At 42.5% G+C, this 18,906-nt stretch overlaps 1 protein-coding gene across 1 annotated transcript in view; it reads right to left on the bottom strand.

The window, feature by feature from the left end:
• Aopep (aminopeptidase O (putative)) overlaps nt 1–18,906 on the bottom strand; it is a 309,373-nt gene that overhangs the window by 259,298 nt on the left and 31,169 nt on the right. The window contains exons 2-3 of the mRNA XM_026401975.2: nt 10,794–11,729; nt 1,544–1,710 (exon numbers count right to left, since the gene is read on the bottom strand). Coding sequence (XP_026257760.2) covers nt 1,544–1,710; nt 10,794–11,590 — 964 coding nt within the window. The 5' untranslated portion in view covers nt 11,591–11,729. The remainder of the gene's footprint in view (nt 1–1,543; nt 1,711–10,793; nt 11,730–18,906) is intronic.

Below are 18,906 nucleotides of genomic sequence, written 5' to 3'. Positions count from 1 at the left end.
TGTAGTAAGAAACCTCATGTAAAATTAAAGGTATAATATCCTTAATTTTTTAAAGAGCTAATCAATTTTTTTTAATATTTATTTTTTAGTTGCTGTTGGACACAATACCTTTATTTTATTTATTTATTTTTATGTGACGCTGAGGGTCGAGCCCAGGGCCTCCTCACACGTGCTATGCAAGTGCTCTACCGCTCAGCCACAACCCCAGGCCAAGAGCTAATCAAATTTTAAAACACGACATACTTATTGAAAATCTCACATGTCCTCAGTATAAAAGTGGACAAAGGAAATGAACAGACAGATAGGAATGAAAATGGTTAAAAAACAGATAGGAACATGTGAAAATCACAACCAAAGTGACCCAAATTCAAGAGCCACTCCCCCTTGCATATCTGATGAGCAAAATTCAAGAAAGCCATGACCTCACAATGGCTGAGGGGTATGTAAGCTGGCACAGCCCCTGGAGAGCAACACGGGATGTGCACCACAAGCTTTACACACGCTCATACCTCAGGCTTGGCAACTTCCACTTCATATAAAATGTCTCCTCAGGAACTTTGTGATAGGAGAGAAAATGTGGAAACAATCAAAATATCTGACATGGGAGTGTTAAATAAATTCTGATATAATTTGATGTTGGCGTGAAATTTTGTTGCGTGAATTCACGCAACAAAATTTCACGCCAACATAAAATTATATTTAAAAACACTCAATAACCTGAAAAATATTCAACAATCACTGTGAATAAAAGAAGCAGAATAAACACTGCTATATGCTATAACAACAATTTTGAATTATTCTTATCCACATAGATTTTAAATCTGAAGGAAAATGCAACCAAACTTTAGCAATCATTTTTCTCTAAAATTATTTAACTTTATTTTTCTTACTTTTTTGAGTATTTTAAAAGTTTCTATAATAAGTATGTGAGAAGAGATGCCATAATTTAAATAAATAATACAACTACCTTGCATCAATATGCTCAGGGTTTGAACTAACAGATTAGTTCTGGAAAAGCAAGTAATTCACAGATAAAAACCTGAAGAATGCATTAGCCCTTGCCTTTCAGCTTTGTAATACGCCTTTGGTTCAGAACTTCACGAAGGAGAGCTGTATAGAATGGACCTCTACCAGGACTACCCCGGCGGGCCAGCCAATAGTAGCACTATCTCTTGACCTATGAAAAACCAGGTCCAAACCACAGAGAACTCAACCGTAATGGTGTTGCCATGACACACTTGCCTGCCCAGAGTCTGCCCAAGACCACCCACTTATGGCCCACAAGCCACTAGGTGAAAGCAACTGCTGAAATAATCCCTGAATTGATAACTCTGGCATGAAGAGCCCCAAATCTCAAACCCAGACTCTCAAGCACCCCTCCCCAGCCCCTGCTTGTTTTCTCTGGCAGGATGTTTTATGGTATGTTCATTTCCAACTCAACTAATAAAGCAGCTCTTTAAAGTTTAGAAAAACACTGCTTATTGGGTTCCTGGGTCCAGCATGTGTGCAATACATAAATAAGCAAAGAACACATGTACAGTACCTTCCCGAAGCTGTGCTGGCTTGGCAGAATTTTCCCCACTCATTAAAACAACAAAAGATGCAGCTGCTCGAACCGTAGCCTGCCATGTTGACATGGCAACGGGTGGCTCCTGGCACGGAAAAAGGGCCCTGTTGTTTATGGGAGATCCCACAGTATAAACACATGGCCTGCAGAATAAAGACAAAGACACAAAGGGGAGAATCTTCAAAATGAGTTGTCATTTTTCTCACTACCATGGTAGTGAAGGTTAAGTTGAGCTTTCAAAGTGAAAACATTTGAGGCTTTGTAGCTGACTGGTTTCAAAGCACACTGAACTGAAGCTGCCAAGGGGCTGGCCATGTGAATAGCTGAGTGGTTATTTCTCCCAAATGAATTACTTAAATATGTAAAGAGGATTTTTTTAAGGAGAAAATATTTTTTGGAAACAGTTTTAGATGCAAGTCTGCCAAGTACACATACCCTTGCCCCTCTCCTTAGGCTCTTATGCCTTCAAAAGAAAAAAGTTTTACCAACATTCTTACACACTTTTTGGAAAATGTTCTGGAAAAGAAAATATGTTTGGAGATCACCGAGATATTAATGCTTGGAAAAACAAGCTGGTGGTCTCAAATCCAGTGCTGGCGGGCAGATAACCCAACCTTAGAAACCACCTTCTCCAATGGAAGCCTTGTGGGAATCCTTGTGGGAAGGCCAAGAACAGGGGCTGGCATGTAAACAGGACTGCGGGTCCTGATCACCAGGCTTGTGATGGGAAGGCCAAGTGTACAGAGCTGTGACCAGCAAGCGTGTGAAACCAACGGATGAAGGCAAGACTCTGCTACAACCAAAAAAACAGAAACCCGCCCAAACCGAGAAGGGCCCTTCCATGGCTGAGCGGTGGAAAGGACCTACAGCATCAAAGGAATTCATTTTTTTAAATGGCAGAGCAGAAAGTACAAGATTGACTCCTTGGGAAAACCACCTTAGGAAAATACGACCACTTTTTGTTTTTCAGAATTTATGACAAATATGATGCTGTTTTAACTAGTTTAATTTATGGTGTGAGTGAACAGAGAGGAAACAGCACAACTTCTTTTTGATAAACTGGTTTTCTTTCCATTAACAACATTATCATTGGACACTTGCCCGTTCCCACAATGCACAGGAACACACGGAATGATGGCCCTACTCTGTGGGTCAGGATCCAGTAAGGACAAGAGAACCTTGCTGGATCCTCCTAAAGAGAGATAACAATATAAGAAATTGGACCCACAGATGACACCAGGGCTGAGAAGCCACCAGGCACAGCAAAGCAAGCCTGAGACCAGCTCCAGCGGTGAGCAGCAGTGACTCTTCCTCTGCGTGGGGGAGCTATGTCACCAGGCCACAGCAACAGGGGCACATGGCAGAAGCCAAAGTTAGACTGTCCAGTGGGAGCCAGGACCACAGAGGAGACATGGTCACACGGAAGCAGGGAGAAAGGAAGAGATGGCAAGTTACTTGCCAACTCCAGCTCTTAAATCTTCTACCAGTGCTCCTCATTGGCCAAACCTTGCAGGAAGCCAGAAGAGAAGAGCCTGGGAAATGAAGTCCCTTCATCCAGGGACGATCCCACTGAGAGCAGAAAGTGGTCTCAAGAGTGAGCAGGAGATGCAGTATGCGTGCGCTTTCCCACAGGTGTGCACACCAGACACGCAGTTCCAAAGGCAGTCAGAAAACGTCCATCCAGGTTAGCTGGCCAATGTACTACGAGACTGCAGGCAGGTCCCTTCACCTCTCTGTCATGGGTAAAATGAGGAAGGGGAGGGCAGGCAGGTGACCTTGATCATCTATTCTGGCTAGTAAGAATATAATTCTTGATCTCAAGTTTATTGTTCCAAGAATAAGGAGCAAATTTTCATTTAAGGCCCCAGATTCTCCCATCAATTTCAGCGAGTTCTGAGTTCCCACTCTTGTCCCCTTGGGTCCTTGGTTAATTGGCTTAACCTTAGTTAACTGTCCAGCCTCAGGCTGTTTAAGATCCTAATAAGAGAAGCTGTTAGTTCTCACCTCCTCCCAAGTAGGGCAGTAAAAGGAGGAGGGATCCCAGAGCAGCTCAGGTAGGTGGTGTCCAGGCATACCTCATTTGGAGAACTCTGCTTATTAGGTGTTTTCTTTTTCCTCAAAAGCCCACGAGAGAAGGGTCCCCAGAAGGAGAAGAATGAGCAGTGAAGAGGGGACGTATCACCATGGCCAAGTGGCTGTACAACTCCTGTGTCCTCTGACAGCAGCAGACACTGAGAAACAGGGCCTTCTTTCTCACAGAAGCAGAATGGACCCCTACCATTTCTGGTTCAAGAGTTCTAGGAAGCCCCTTCCGGTCTCCGTACCCTTGTGGAGTGAGTCCTGTGCAGTCACAGAGAAGTGAAGCACCCTTGCCTAGGGCTCTCCTAAGACCATCTCAGCCTCATGCACGAAGAGGCCTGACCCCACCACCTGGTAGGCTGAAGTCCCAAGGTGCTTAGTAGGCCCAGTCTGAAAGCATCTGGGCTCTCCGTACCTGGGTGACTCTCTGCCCTGCACTGGGAACAAACCCTCCCCGAGACTGGCCTGCCAACACATTGTTCTTTTCCTCCCCAGGAGGCTGGCAGGCCAGGCCTGGGCACACCCTACACTCCACCTGTGCCGCAGGCTCCAGCGCCCTCCACACCTCTTCCGTGAAGAAGCCATCAGATCTGAGATGAGTCACATCTGAGGACTACTGCACAGAAGGAAGGGAAGGATTTGGTAGCTCTGAGACCAATAGGATATGGCAGAAGTGATGGCCATCTCATCTTATTGCTGAGATAAGTGGCTTTTGTCTTTGGGGTTCTCTTTTCTCTCTCTCCCTCTCACCATCTGCCCTGTGGGAATCTGGTTGCCAAGTCCTGAGGACACTCAGGCAGCCAAGGGGAGGGGCTCACATGGTGAGAGGAATGGAGACCTCTGGTCAACAGTCAGAAACTGAGCCTGCAACGACCATGTGACTGAACGTGGAAGAGAATTTCCCATCTTGCTCAGGCCTTGAGATGCCTGCAGGCCCATCTGACCACTCTCTGCAGCCTTGTAGGAGGGCTTGAGCTAGAAGCACCAGTTAGCCTGCTCCAGGACAGACACTAGGCTCCTCAGACACTAATTAAGACAGCAATGTTGGCTGTTTCAGGCTGATCAATTTTGGAACGATTCATTATGCAGTTATAATAAGCACAGAAGGTTCTGAGGTTTCTGGTCCAAGTGATGAGATGGATGGTAAAGCTACTAAACACGGGAACTCAGGAAGGGGCAGGGAGGGAAAAGATAAAGGGTACCTCATTCTATAATCTGTTTACAAAGGGCTTTACACACACCCCAGCAGAGGTCAATTTATGGATGTGGAGACTACGTGTTGTTAATCCCAAACAGTGGGGTGTCCAAAAATGGGACCAAGTGTCTACACTCAGACCTAACCCAGAGAGTCTAGGAATGACACTCATGCAGCGCACCATCCGTGCCAAGTCATGTGCCAGCAAGGATGGGGGGGATCCTTTCATAGTGTAGATTGAAAACCCACATGCTGCCCACGTTCTTCCCTTCCCAATTTTGAATTATGTCCCCTCTCGCAATCTAGTTCAGAACACTTTGTTCTAGAATTTTGTCCAGATTTCTTCTGTCATTCTCGTGAAGGCTCTTTCAGCCATTTTGTTGCCTGGGTAACTAAACTCTCCTGTCAAGGGGTTAGTGACCCGGTCAGGCCCTAAGGAAGCACTGCCTCCAACAACTCCTCATCCTCACAATTCTCTTTTCCTATCCTACCCTTTACACTGCTGGAGTCCGTTTCTGTTAAAAGTCAAAGTGTTTTCTTTCTGGCTTCCCACTTGGTATCCAGAGCTACAGCTCTGAAACTGTAGATCCAGCCACAAGTCTTAAAAGCCACACCCACAAACACACCCATGTCTAAAGTAAGACTCAATCGCTTTTTGTTGGAATGTTTTCACAGATAGAGGGAGGCCCTAGGCACTGGCTTCTTGAAAAGGCAGTCTCTTTGTGATCCCAGCCTCCTCCTTCCCAGGCCTTTCCCTCCTTCTCGGCTACAGGCTCACTCCTCCCTTCCCAACATGCCCAAACCAAGTGCCAGGGCTTAGATTCTTTATAACCAAAAGCCTTTGATCTTTTACAGCCTGGTATCCTTCTGCATGTCTCACGTCATAGTGCAAATACTGAAAACAATTTAAAGTTAGGTAACTCTCTTTTAACAGAGATGAAAGCTTCATCCTGTGGATAAATCCTGGCGGAATTTGGGGCAACTGCCAGCAGACAGAGGATAGGTAAACATGGGGTCTTCACAGAGTCACGCGATTATACATCCTATGTAGTGACTCCAGAGGAAAGATGGCTTCCATCATGCACACATTCAAATGAGACCCACTGCATATGCAAGCTGATTCCCTGCTTCCCTGGCCCCTCACCCAGAGGGGAGGAAAATCAATGTGCATTTATAAACAGGCTACACAGTATCTGAATGTGTAATCACTGAAATAAATGCAGCTGTGTTTATTCAACATGCACAGCCTTGCACCTCGGCTCTGTTGCTAAAAGGCTTGTGGGAGAGATGTGCAGGCGCCAGCCTGGAATTCTCTGATGCTTCTAACGTCATTATTTCCAGACCGAATAACTCCTTCTAGCACGCAAAGGAAAATGCTCTCTCACCAGGGCTCATCTCACATGCCCTGGGAAATCCACACATGAGGGAGACCACCTGGGCAGCCCAGGTTCACTGCAGTTGGGAATAAGGACAGTGGAAATCATAAAGAAGAGGGAAACATGGTAAGATGGCTAGAGAGGCAGGTCCATGGCTTGCTGCCATTAAAGAACTTCTAACCTGAAAGAACCTGTACAATAACAATTGCTTCAGCTTCTTGTTAAATGCCTGTGTTCACCTAGTGGCCAAAGGAAACCCAGCCACACTGACAGTGCCTCCAAGGTAAGCGATCCTAAGGACCCTGCTAGAAAGGAGCCTGTAGGGGAGTCATTCGAAGCACATTATTTTCTTTCTTTTCAGTTGACAGTTATGTGCATTTGTCTTTTTGCAGTCAGGAGAAAAGTTCAAAACAGTTGTTAAGTTCCACTACTTTCCATCGAGACACCCCTTTTTCAGAGGCTGGTGATCACAGTTCAAGTACCGGGGACAGGCTGCTGGGAGAAGCAGTAGGGGGTGATGAGCCTGCAGGGTCCATGTGTGTTGTGGGGCTTGATGGGATCCTTCCAAAAGTGAGGCCTGGTCTCTGGGGCCTGGCCAGGAGCCACATACAGGGCAAATCAGTCAGAATCTTTTAAAAGCTTCCCAGGATTACGAAGTCTCAGGCCTTCTCCAGTCTTTTTCAATTTGTTCTATTTGTGCCCAATCTTTTTTACAACCCCATGTTCTCATTCAAACTAGGTTACAGTCTCCACTGAAGGTAAGTAAAAACTTCTTGCTTTTTTATGCCACAAAAACCAAGAAGCCAAAAATACTGGGATAGGACAAGTCAACTATGACACACACTCTCTCTCTCCACCCCCCCCCCCGACACCCACACCCTTTCCTTATTATCTTTCTACTTCATGGCACAAACACAAAAATCAGAATTCACCCATCATACTGACTCTATAGTAGGTCCACAGAGGACGCGACTTTGATATGGACAGGACTGGAATGGCTCTAAGCCAGAATTCAACCACTTCTTTATGGAGGTGTTTAGGGTACAAGACAGGCAAGCTGCCTATAAAGGCAAAGATTGTATTTGTCACCTGGAAGCCCCTTCATCAGCAGGGATCCAGCTTTGCATCTACAGTAGCTCTCATAGGATCATATACGCAGAAAACACTTGGAGATCCTTTCCTGGAACCGTCTCATTTTATATTCGAGGAAAGTAGGCTCTGGGATGAAAAGTGACATGTCTCAAGTCCTGAGCTACGCTCTCACGTCCCAGGTCTCTTCAGCACCCTCCACTCCTGGTCAAGCATGCCGCTGCCTGTTATCATCATCTGCTGTTCAACTGCCCGTTTGATGTTGGGGCACTCTGTTTAGCTAAGATAGTCCCTTGCCATCTTTTCTCCTTAGGGCCTAGGATTCTGGGCTATGCAGCTATACGTAGAGGACGTGGGAGAAGGAGGCCAAACATGAGCCCCTTCAAACATTTTCAAGTTTGGAATTACTAACTCCTTCTTTGCAATTATATGATAATATCACAGAATTAACCTGTATTTCCACTTTAGTTCTCATGAATTTTGTATTGGTTTCTTGAAGCAAGAAAAAAAAAAAGGCACTAATTGTAGAAACACTTCCTTTATACCTGAAATTTCTTTGGAAGCCTCTTCTGCTCATTTTTTTTAATTCTAAAACTTTCCTTTACAGTGAGATACAAAATAATGAAGGTAATTCACAGTGTGTGGGGGAGGGGGCATGTTTAACATCTGTTTTTGATGTCAAACTAAAAATACTACAAAAGTGTACTGCTTCCTTGTTCCAATGGCTAAGCAATAAATATAACAAAGAAAAAAGTCGTATTTTGCCAACTTCATCCTGGCTGGCCTAGTTTAAATCAAGAATACCACGGTGCTTTAGAAAAGTTTAAATTTTAATATTACTTTTACTTTATAATGTGCTTCCCCAGTTAGTTTTCTTATCCTGCAAGGCAATTCAAATAATTGTACTTTCCCTTATAGATTTCCTAGATTGAGCCCAATTCCCTTCTATTTGACCCTCATTCACTGATGTCATCAGCTAAGCCCAGACCTACTAGACTATGAGGCGCTTCCCCAACCACCCTCAAGATCCTAAGGGGAAAGGGAGTGGGTTATGGAAAGAAGGCTTTGGTTTTAAATACCATTTTAGGGTCTGCAGTTGAGCTCAGTGGCAGAGCGCTTGCCTAGCATGTGTGAGGCACTGGGTTTGATCTTCAGCACCACATAAGAATAAATAAATAAAATAAAGGTATTAAATTTAAAATAATTAAAAACAAATACCATTTTATTCAGTGAAATGGGGAAAATGTAAGAAATGCAACGAAAATGAAGAAAACACATGAACTCAGTAATTTCCATTTTAAAAATATTTTCTTGGGTGTATTTAGAAATCAGAATAAAAAAGATATTAAGTCCTGTTCCTTTCTAGCTCTGCAAGAACATCTTTACATACTCCTGACCCTGTTCTTGCTTTCTTCACAATATTTTTAAAGGACACACAAGTCCACAGAGCACATAAAAGTAAACACCTTTTCCAAGAAGTGTGTTGTAGCAGATTGTTATCCATGTTTCCTCTGCCAGTCACTCAAATGTCACCTACAATCCAGGATCTGAGGACAGAGGCAAGAAGGGACCTTGAGGTTCAAGAGCTGGCACAACTGCAAAGTGGTTAGACCAAGACAGGCAGACGGAGTGCACTACTTCCAGGTACTTCATTTTATAGCTAGAATAATAACGGGGAAGAAAAATTATTGATAATTTCTTAGAGGATAACTGCTCTTTTATAATTTTAAACATAATGATTCTTCTCCAGAGAACGCTGCACTTAATGATAAAAGTGGGAGGACAGATCTTACAAAGGGGGTCTCTGGGGAGAAAGATGGTGACTTTTCTAAATCTGAGGGTTTGTTTTTTTTAATAAACTTTGTTTTGGAACAGCATTAGATGTTTTTTAAGATAATACCCAGTTTCTCCTGTCATTAGTGTCTTAGTTGCCACAAGAGTGGACATGACTGGTGACTGGAGTGCATGCTGCATTCAGACCTCCTCTGTCTTCCCTGTCTGCTCTTTGCCATCTCAGGACACTCGAGCACTTCTGATCATCACTTCTCCTCAGGCTCCTCCAGACTGACAAGTTCTTAGACTTTGCTTGTTCAAGCTGCTCTTGATAGTGTTGAAGAATACGATCAGATACCGAGTCAAATGTCCCTCAGTTGCGATTTCTCTAATGCTTTTCTCAAAAATACCTGAGTGTAAAAACTACAATTTCCTAATTAAATATTCAAAGATGTATGTACTTAAATCTTACTGAAAATCACAATTCTAATAATTTCAAACAAATCTGAACACCTACTTCTTTTCTTTCCCTCCTGGTCTCCAAAGAAAATCCAATAACTTATTCCATAAATCAATCACTATGATTGGTACTGATGTAAGTTTGTCTCAACTCTGCAATTTCCCAAAGGCTGTCTCAGACTAGAAACGAGACAGGAAGTGAACTCATTCTCAGAGGGCTAGGAACCAGAGCAGGAGGTAAGATTAGAGGCAAAGAATGGGATAATTATAGCTCAAAGTCAAAGTAATACTTAAAAAAAAAAAAAAAATCTAAGAAGTATGAGAGGGCTGGAGGGAAGCTGAGGAGCGATGTAAACAATGGCAGGAGAGCCCTGCTCCCAAAACTGTAAAGGCGGCTCTCAAACTCGGCATCCCTCCTCCCAAGCTCTGCAATGATTGGCAGTACATTAGCAAAAAAAAAATAGGTAAAATAATGAGGAATCTAAGTTTGATTTAGACATTCTTAATTCTAAAATTTAGAGGATATTGGAGAAAGAGCCATAAGAAAAGAACAAATGGCTGCCTAAATGCCTCCCCTGGAAAAGGAAGCTGCATCAAGCCTTTCCCTGCACCAAAGAATAGGGAGCTTCCTCGTGCCAAATACCAGGAATGGCGCCAGAGAGGCAGAACCCTGCCTCAGCAGGACAGACTATTTCACTCCTCAGAAACAGATCTTTCAAGTTCTTTGGGGGCTCACATCAAAGGACAACTGACAGAGTCCAGGGAGGCACGGCTGCCCAAGGAGAGGTACAGTATGAGAGTCACAAAGCAGAGCTGGTTTTATTGGACAGCACTTTGCCCAGCTTTGCACCAACCCAATTTCACAGCCATCTATATTCTCTTAGGGGCACTGTGAAGGAATTTTGAAAAAATACTTGCTCGGAGACTCATTCCCATCGACTCCACTGAGAGTCACAGTGATCTCAACCAGGAGGTAGGCTCAGAGTCTCATCATTAAGCTTGCCTTTCAATCGCCTTATTCCAAAATGCCAGAGCTTAATAAAGTAATCTTTTCATTCTGACTTATAGGAGGTAATCCTATTAAGAGTTCAGTTTACCTGAGAATTTACTTGCTTTTCTGTGTGTCTAGGATTTGCGGCTACCTGGGTAATGTCACAGAAGAAGCGAGAGCATCTCCACAGAACTGGTCCCTTGTCTGAGAGCACCCCTGAAGTGTGCGAGATTACTGTGACTGTGGAGTGCTCAGATAACCTACCTGCCACTCTGGTCTGAGGTCCAAGCAACTGATTGCCCCTCGGGTTTGGTCTTGTACCATATCCTGATGGCATGAGGGAACTCAGAAGCCGTCAGAGCCCCTGGCTTCCGGATCTGTAAGCTCCAAGTATCAGTGTCAAAGAACAGTTCCCCACAGCCAGGAGCCTGGCCACAGCGAGCATAATAATCCAGCTGCTCCCTCCAACGATCGGCAGGCAGAGTCACAAGTTCACCAACAACCTCATTCCTGAGCTCCTCAGAAATAACCGAGAGCTTGGAAGACCTTGTAAATTTTTCAATACCTGGCACAGCAGCAACATCCACCTCCTCAACCTTTAACACAGACAAATCGCAGCAGTCCAACACCAGCAAAAAATCCTCTCTCCCATGGTTCCTTGTGTCACAGCAGTACTCTGAGCTAGAGATACCAGAAGCCTGTTCCTGGTTGTCATGGTTACCATCTTTATCAAAAGTATCTTTTTCACCTTTATCACAGATTGCAAAATCATTATATCCCAATTTAGATGAGACGGTCCTTGCATTTGTTGCAGGAATATGGCAGGGCTCAGGTGTCCTAAATGTGCAGGCTTCATTTGACTCCAATTGGCAGGTTTCCTTGGTGGAACTAGTTTGTTTCTTGACTTGGTTTCCATCCTCAAAGAAAAGCACTATGGTGCCCTCAATGGTCTGACTTTCAAAGTTCACGTCTAAATCCAGCACATAGTGCTTCACAAGCATGTGGCTGGTGTTGGCCATAAGAGGCAGATCATCTCTGGAAGGGTCCAGCTTCGTGTCCATGGTGTAGTCTGCTGTTTGAAAGGTTGGTTAAAATCTCAGATGGGGCTTCCTCTCTTGCCTTAATCTTCCAGAATCATAAATGGCTGCTTCCTCAAAAAACACCTATGCCACAAGTTATGCTTCCACAACTTTCAGTCTCCTGGCAAAGAAGAAAAAGACAATAAGGTAAAATTCCAAATAAGATCCTAAACGCTTCTGCAAACCGCTGCTCCTGCGAGTTGACTACCATCCCTAACAATCCCCCAGCGTGGCAGGTACTCATGGCTAGAAGGCACACTAAGCTTTTTGACTGACATGAAAGAAGCTGCGCTATGGATTTCTAAAAATATTTCAATTACCAATGGAATGAAATGGGCCTCCACAAAGCTGAAAGAATTGTGTTCCTCACTAAAAGATCCTTGTTTTGAAAAAGTGCAATTGTTATGCAAAATCATAACTGATCACTGTGCTTCTTGTTTTAGAATATATTAAATGTATCATTTCTAATTTTGTGCATCAAAAGATAAGTGATTGTTTCTCTACTGTGATTCTAAGTAACAAGTGTGAATGAGGGCTAAATGGACTCATACATTTTATTCTTTGAGAGTAATAATTTAATACATACAATGTAACTCCAGGGATTAATGTACTTTTCACATTAGGACTGCTCTCATATCAGCACTTCCAGTAAATTACGGGAAAATGAGCCAATTTACCAGGAGTGCATTCTAAGTATTCCTTTGAGATTGTTCATGGAGATTTTTCAAATTTATAGTTAAATACTCAAGGTATATCATTACATCTTAATAGCTGAAAACCCATTAACATTCTGGATAATAGCCTTTTTGTGGCAAACAAAAGGTCTTCTCATTTGAAAAAAAATAGTATGCAAATACCTATAAAAGGAAGGAGAGAAATTAAAACACAGAAACAGATGTTGCAATAAAGTGTACAAGTTCTTCATAAAAGTTCTGAATCAAAATGTATTCTTATTATATAATAGCAATGCAGCTGAAAGAGAAATTATTTGAAATTATTCAGTCCCTGATGTGTACCTAATTTCTTTTAGCGTAAGCTGTTCTTTTTTTATTCTTTTACCAAAAATGAAAATAAAATGGCAGGAGAAAAGAAAATTCTGACAGAGTAGATATATTTAAAACAATTTTTATATTTCTAAATATCAAGAGGCATTCTTCTGTGAACTACAAAACAACACTACTTGCATTGACCTTTCAAGCAAATTGCAGTGCCCCCCCTTCTGTTTTAACTCCTCCTCACTTCCCTTCTGACTTTATCTGCCTCTCTACTAAATCTTTTTATTTCCCTTCCTTCTAGAATCTCATTTCAGCAAACAACCCTATTGAATTTTTAGGTTTTACCTCTCACAAAGACATTTCCTCACTAAAATCTCACTTAACTTTAAAAAGTGGAGCCTCCTGTGGCCTGATATGATCTAACTAAAGCTACTTCTCCAGTTACGGGGATGACACTCCCGTTGCACCCTGTTCTCCAACCAAAGGGCCTGCTTAAGATTCCGATCCCTAAAGAACTCCAGCCCTGCCAGACCTTGGCACTGAGAAGCAACTGAAGTGCTCCTGGATCCCATCTGCCAAATTCTGTTCTCCTTCCACACCCTGGTTCAAGTGCAACCGCCTCTCAGAATCCTTCACTGACCCCACCGGCTCCTCTACCAAACTGCATGCAGTAATGATGTTAAACACGAAAGGAGTACAGAGAAGTCAGGGAAGTGAAGAACAGTTTGAGCCAGGTGCAGTGGCGCACGTCTGTAATCCCAGCGGCTCGAGAGGCTGAAGCAGGAGGATTGCAAGTTCAAAGCCACCCTCAGCAACAGCAAGGAGTTAAGCAACTCAGTGAGACCTTGTCTCTAAATAGAATACAAAATTGAGCTGGGGATGTGGCTCAGTGGTCGAGTGCCCCTAAGTGCAACCCCCAGATCCCGCCCGCACAAAAAAAGAACAGTTTGAAGTTTATTTATGGAAAAAACTGGTACTTCTCTTAGTGCTAGAAGGGTCAACAGGCACAGGGGATAAGCTAGGGTATATTGTTTTCTGAATGAAAGTGACTGAATTGCCATTAATTAATAACAACCTCTGATAAAGCCAATGACTATATCCATGCAATGAGAAACAATGATGTTCAAACTTCATCCTGCTGGTGTTTGGAATTGCTAATATACAGCTGTTGACTAGTTTTTTTTTTAAACATATACTTTTTAAAAAGCCTGAAAATACACACACATAACCTTAGTGGCTGTCTAAACTTATCACATTTGAAGAAAACTAGGTTAGCACTGATACCAATATAGATGTAAATATTCATTGTCTAACCCTTTTAGATCCTTCATTTATTTCTGAAAGTTTATATACTTTAAGAATAAAATATATTTCACAGAACAATGTTTGCTGCTTTTGTGCCTGGGTGCAGAGAACAATGCTGTGACGCTGTCTTAAAGCCTATCCTTTCCAGGCTGTTATCAAACCCACTGTGACCAAAACCTGTCATTATCCAGTGGCTAACCACTGCTGCCTCTAAAATAAGTGTGCTATGTGGCGTGGTTTTTGTTTTTGTTTTGTTTTGATTTATGAGAGAAAGAGTCTTGCCAAGTTGCCCAGGCTGGCCCCAAACTCCTGGGCTCCAGTGACCCTCCTGTCTCAGTGTCTGCAGTGGCTAGGACTGCAGGCACACACCATCATGCCCAGCTCTGGAGTGTATTTTAAACAATTCAGCCCTTGTTACCGTGACTGGCTATTCTTTGGTCCTCTTAGCAGATTCTTGGCTACGTGCTTCACTGTGGCCATTCTGAGTCTTTCCTTCTGCTCATTTTTCAGCTCCATGCTTGCTGACTGGTTCTCAGGTGATTATTTGATCTTTACTGAGATGATCTCTGAAACTTCATTGTACCTCAAAGCATCTCAAGTTGTTCATAACTACTGCCTTCTCCTAATTTGGAAGGAACAGCATCCCTTCTGCATCAAGCCAATCTTGCCCTCTGAACCCAATTTTGGAGTCTTGAGAGAGCCAAATAAACAACACTCTCCCTTCCCACCAAATTCCAAACATACCAAGAAATATAGTAAAGACATGGCATCAGTAGTGATGGGAGACCAAAATATCACCATCACTACTGATGAAAGCTGAACCGGAGAACATGGCTTACTGCAAGACCCAAAGATACCAGGAAATTGCATCCCCTGTTCCCAGATGGTTTCAGACAATCTGGGTCAGGTCAGAGCTCCAAGGAGAGGAAAGATCACCGCCCCCCACTGCCCCAAGTAAGACTTAAGGGCTGAAATTGTACAGGAGAACAGCTCTCTGTGGAAAGGATTGCTACCTAAAAATCAAAGGGGAGGAGATGATTAGAACATGCCCAAGTTTATTAAATTAAGCCACCTTGTGAGATAAAGACACAAAACCAGGAGTATCACTCTAATTGAACTCCCTCAACACGGAAGGAAATGACCGAAACAGGAAAGAACCATTCCCCCAACACCATCACCTTCCACTTACTAAACTTACAAATTGACAATCTTGTTTTATTTGATTTTTTTTTCTCTTGCTAACATTTTTCTCTCTCCACCATTCCATTCTATTCAAAGACCAACCTTTTTTTTTTTTTTGGGGGGGGGGGTGCTGGGGATTGAACTCCTACTTGCTAGGCAAGAAGAGTTCTACCATTGAACTACACCCCCAGCCTTCGGGTTACCATCTTTAAAAACAAAGGCTACATTTGGCACTGTAGCTTGCTTATTTATTCATCTATACATTTTGAGACAGTGAGGATCAAACTCAGGATCACACACTTGCTAGACAAGTGTTCTACCACTGAACTACATTTCCATCCCTCTGCTTTCCATTTTAACTAGTCTTTATATCATTAAACTTTGGAGCTGGACAAATTTTCAGGCTCACTCATGCAGCTCTCCTCTACAACTTAAAACAAAGAAGTCCAGAGAAGGAAAGCGCTGTGCCCAAGGTCACCCCATCTCTTTCTGTTTGTGAGGAATAGAACTTTTCCCTCTAGCTGATGCTCTTCCTTGGAATTTTCATCTTCTAGATTTCATGGTTATCTCTTCATATCGTCTAAGTCATAAATCAGATGTTACCTCTAAGATACCCTTGCATGTTCGCATTCTACCTTCTTTGTTTTCTTCAATTTGTGCAGACTAGTAATCAATTTTTCTCGTGAAGAATTCAACTTTGGGAGGAAAAGGAGGATTTTTTTAATCCAGCCCCAGAAGACTTGAAGAGCAGTCACTGCTGCCTGGTTTCCAACCTACATTATGGTTTGTATATTATGTGGCTTATTCACCTATTTCCTACTTGTCTTGGATTTCTGGAAACCTAAATCCCCTATCTCTGGAAGTACATAGCTCTCACTGGCGTCAATCAGGGTCACAGTCCCACATTTAGGGCAAAACTGAACTGACTGTGGTTGCAAACACATGTCTGTGGCCACCTTGAAAGGCCTCTCTCAGCAAATGGTAACCATATTTCTAAGCAGTCCGTTGACTTCAGCACTTTTGGCTATTATTGTGCTCCAATTTAAAATGCCAGCGTGTCTCACTGAAGCATTTTTCCATTCTCTGTCATAAGCTATAACATATAAAATCCCTCCCCCCTTTATCAAAACCAATGGTTAGTGTTCCAGTGGCTAACCACCGCAGCCTCTAAAACAAGTGTGCTATGTGGTGTGTCTTTTAAAGGCTTACGTGATTGTCTCAGCAACACCATTAAAATGCTTTGAAAGGATTAATGTACAGCAACATTTTTCTTAACGGGTTGGGGGAGGATCAAATAATAAACAGAGCTATGGCTCAGAAAAGAAACTACTCTGCCACATTCAAGCCCCCAGACTGAAGCAGCCTCTGTGAAAACATCCCAATCATTCTAAGAAACAATTTCCCTTGCTTCCAGCTTACGAAGCAACGCATGTCATCCTCCTGGCCCTTAACTCATCTGCCTCAATTCAGAGCTGCCCCACCCTTCATCGATCCAGGAACTCCTTGGGCCCCCCCCCAATTCAATTTTGTGTTCACAACCATGCTAAGCAGAGTACTCCGTACACAGTAGGTTCTCAATAACTACCCATGAAATTGACATCTGAAGACATCTGTGACCTTAACATCTCTTATGTAACACGTCTGGCTGGGTCATTTCTACAGTCTGGTAGAAATTTACTATTTACCAAACACCTTCCTCCAGATCACTCCTTTCTTCTTCTCAGGATACACCTATACCATTTTATTCTACGTCTTTTTTCTCCTAAGCAACTTGGGGAAGAGAAATTTTTGCATATACGCTTATTCTATAGCTCTGAACACACTTTGAGTAATTACTAAATATTTTATTCTACAGACTATTTATTTGATCAGAGGCGACAGCTTTCTCTATATCAAGTGTGTGCATTCTTTAGGACACATCAAATACTCTTGGACATAACCAGTTTACTTGCTGGAATATACTGTTTCTGGGCACAGTTCCTCAGAAATTCACCTGCATACAGTCACAGGAACACAGCTCACTGCTGTGATCAAATAATTTCAGTAAAATAACTTCAGGATTAAAAGGAAATTTAGTCCAAATTTGTTGTTTTGGGTTTAGAAACATCACATTGACATTATTATGCAACTTAGTCAATAGTATTGAAATAAACCCATGTTGATGCATACAGACGTAGTTTGTTTCTTTAACTGCTGTTTAGTGTCCCATGTGAATATTCTACCATCTATCAATATTATTATTTACCTATTGATAAGGTATTTCTCTTAAAATTTTCATTATTACAAACAATGCTGCATTGAACATCCTTGTACACATCTCCCAGTTCACATGTGCAACTTCTGTGGGTAAAAGACGTAAAAATTCCATTTTACCTGATATTATTGTTGTCACGCCTACTTTCTTTCAGGTTTTTTTTTTACCCCCCCCCCCCCCCCCGTACATCTTTTCTAACCCTTTATTTTTAACCTTCTGGGTTGTTTTGCCTAGACTACCTTTTAAAGATAACATCTGGCTGGATTTTTTTTTTTAAGAGAGAGAGAGAGAGAGAATTTTTTAAATATTTACCCTTTAGTTTTTCAGTGGGCACAACATCTTTATTTTATTTTTATGTGGTGCTGAGGATCAAACCCAGCACCCCGAGCGTGCCAGGCGAGCGCGCTACCGCTTGAGCCACATCCCCAGCACTGGCTGGATTTTTAACATAAGTATCACATTTATTGACTGAAACTCATTTGTCTACATTTATCACAATTACAGTTATAATGACACTCATCTTAACCTTTTTTTTTTTTTTTTTTGAGAAAGGGTCTCACTAAGTTGCTTAGGATGGCCTCAACCTTGCAATCCTCCTACCTCAGCATCCTGAGTAGCTGAGATCACAGGCATGGACCACCACGTCTAGCTTATTTTGTGTTTTCTATTTACATGATTTTCTTTGCTTCTTTCTTAAGGTTTTACTTTTCTGATTTTTGTTGAAATTTTTACTGCACACCTGTTTTACCTTCTAGTGTTAGTTATAAAATCTATTTATTTTCTTTAACATACTTACTTAAAGTCAATCTCTAAAAGCCTTCCAAAAAACTATAAGCACCTTAGAAAGACTAATCAACAGTTTTTCTTCTCCTTACTCCATACCAACTTCTATATTCCTGTTGCTAATGTCTTAGTATCACATTATTTTTAAGAAGCCCCATACAGCATTTTTTAAAAGCCAATATTTTAAGCTGTGTGCAGTGGTGCATGCCTATAATCCCAGGAGGCTGAGACAGGATGATCTTGAGTTTAAAGCCAGCCTCAGCAAAAGCGAGGCGCTAACCAACTCAGACCCTGTCTTTAAATAAAATGCAAAATAGGGCTGGGATGTGGCTCAGTGGTCGAGTGCCCCTGAGTTCAATCCCCGGTACCCCCCCTCCAAAAAAAAGCCAATATTTACAAGTATAACTTATTTATATGTATTTACAAATATGTTCATCAGCTTCCTTACAACTGGGTCACACGTCCACTCCTTCCTTCTGGGTCGGTAACTTGTGGCTTTAAACTGAAACCATTTTGTTCTATTCTGGCAACACTCAGCTGGCACCACTCTTCTATAGCTTGGGGATTCATCCATGTCACTCCCCCCGTAATCAATGAGAAGACAGGCTTATCCAGAGACTCTGACGACCAGATTGGCTACACAAAGCCTCTCCAATATGGGGATCTCAGAATAGTTGGACATCTGATATAGAAGCTGGCATCCCCCAGAGGAAGCATCCCTAAAACAACAGTTGAAAGCTGCATGGCCTCTTCTTGCCTGGCCTTGAAAGTCAATGTGG

The sequence above is a fragment of the Urocitellus parryii genome, chromosome 13 (assembly GCF_045843805.1).
Source record: "Urocitellus parryii isolate mUroPar1 chromosome 13, mUroPar1.hap1, whole genome shotgun sequence".
Classification (NCBI taxonomy): domain Eukaryota; kingdom Metazoa; phylum Chordata; class Mammalia; order Rodentia; family Sciuridae; genus Urocitellus; species Urocitellus parryii.
This window is presented reverse-complemented; position numbering and strand designations above follow the sequence as displayed.